Source organism: Triticum dicoccoides, chromosome 5A (assembly GCF_002162155.2).
Source record: "Triticum dicoccoides isolate Atlit2015 ecotype Zavitan chromosome 5A, WEW_v2.0, whole genome shotgun sequence".
NCBI classification, from domain to species: Eukaryota; Viridiplantae; Streptophyta; class Magnoliopsida; order Poales; family Poaceae; genus Triticum; species Triticum dicoccoides.
In genome coordinates this window covers 13,178,964-13,180,499 of record NC_041388.1, presented here as the reverse complement: position 1 = coordinate 13,180,499, position 1,536 = coordinate 13,178,964, and the positions used below count along the sequence as shown (strand labels likewise).

Here is a 1,536-nt window from a genome sequence, read left to right as displayed (position 1 = left end):
AGGTAGCTTGAGAAGTGATTGATCGATCAGCATGTTAGTTGTTGGACTCAAGCGTGCTATATCGGATAAGATCATAGTTAAGAGATCAGCCGGATATAACTTTTTCTTCTATACTTTTTTTAATTAAATGTGTACTTTTCATGCAGTTGTCTCGTTGGATAGGTAATAAATCAATCAAATGGAATGATAAATTTTTTGGCACACACAATTCCTACTATTTTTTCCAGTGAGGTTGGGGAGAACAAACTGTAGCATCTCCTTCCGCTGTCTCAAAATGAAATTGCAGCATCTCATAATTTGATCTCAAATAAGGCAACACATTCACACAATTAACGTGTATTTAAACAATGTGAATCGCCTTTGCTGGGAAATGCTTGAGGTATAAGTACACATGATATACGTGGCATATCACAAAATTACATGAGATACACTGTGGTATACATGCATGTATACATATGAATTATAACCCAAATACATATTTGGCATCTTTAATTAACTGATCAATATTAATTACCTGGTGCAACTTTGATTGATTTCAGGTGGAAGAGGGATTCAATTCAACAGTGGAGGAGATCGTGAGGCGGCTCAACTTGTCACTGCGCCAACATTACGGCGCCAATAATTCGGACGATCGAAATAGTGTCACCAAGAGAGAATGCTAAGCTAGCTGCTCATGCAAGTCGATCAGCCCTTTCCTTGGATGACTTTATATTCTGAAAACTGAGAGAGAAATTCATGGTGAGGAATTGCTCGTTTCGATTGTGTGCATGCATGCATGCATGATCAGCTTATAGATATATGTTGCACGCATGCGTGCATGCATGGAGACGAGGATTTCTCAGCCACAGGTTTGCAAGTTTTGGTTGCTAGCTAGCTACTTGCTGTTGCTCAATCCCGATCACACTGATGAAATAATGAGGGCAGTAACCAGGATACATATAATAAGATTTTTCTGCATCTAAGTATGGATTTTCAGTTAATTCTTCTATGCAGAAAAATTGGACGAATATATATGTCACATATGCATTATCTCAGTCCTGTCATGTTGAACTGTCTGCATCAATTAACCAATCATGAATTTTAGGTCTGATCTTCGCAGCTAATTCCATATATGTATGACAAGTCCCAGCATCTCATCTAGTAGTACCATTATTATTTTCCAAAATATCCCATAATATCCTGCTTTGAAATATTTTGGTTAGTGTAGTGCACGCATGAGATGATCATATCCCGGTATACATGCATGCATATCTTCTCTCTGACTCGTGCGTGAGTCATCCATGCAAGAATAGTATTATCTAGCTCCTCTGCGTCATCTCATTGTCCCTCTTAATTTATTTAATAGATATTGCGTGATTTGCACAGCCTTAAAGATACAGATATGATCAATCCGAGATTGAGATCGAGTTCATTATTGGGTAGAGAAAGCGGTTGAGATATGCAGTGCAAAGTTGGCACAGTTCTGTCTGCATAAAATGCAACATGTCTTTAGTTGGTAGGGCAAGCCAAGAAGATCTCTGTGATCTGCACATATAT

The 1,536-nt window shown here is 38.2% G+C and overlaps 1 protein-coding gene across 1 annotated transcript in view; it reads left to right on the top strand.

Moving 5' to 3' along the window:
- Window positions 1–1,007, top strand: part of LOC119298806 (transcription factor NAI1-like) — a 4,224-nt gene extending 3,217 nt beyond the window's left edge. Inside the window, exon 4 of the mRNA XM_037576105.1 lies at window positions 540–1,007. Within this exon, the coding sequence (XP_037432002.1) occupies window positions 540–662 (123 nt within the window). The 3' untranslated portion in view covers window positions 663–1,007. The remainder of the gene's footprint in view (window positions 1–539) is intronic.
- The last annotated feature ends 529 nt before the right edge of the window (window positions 1,008–1,536 follow it).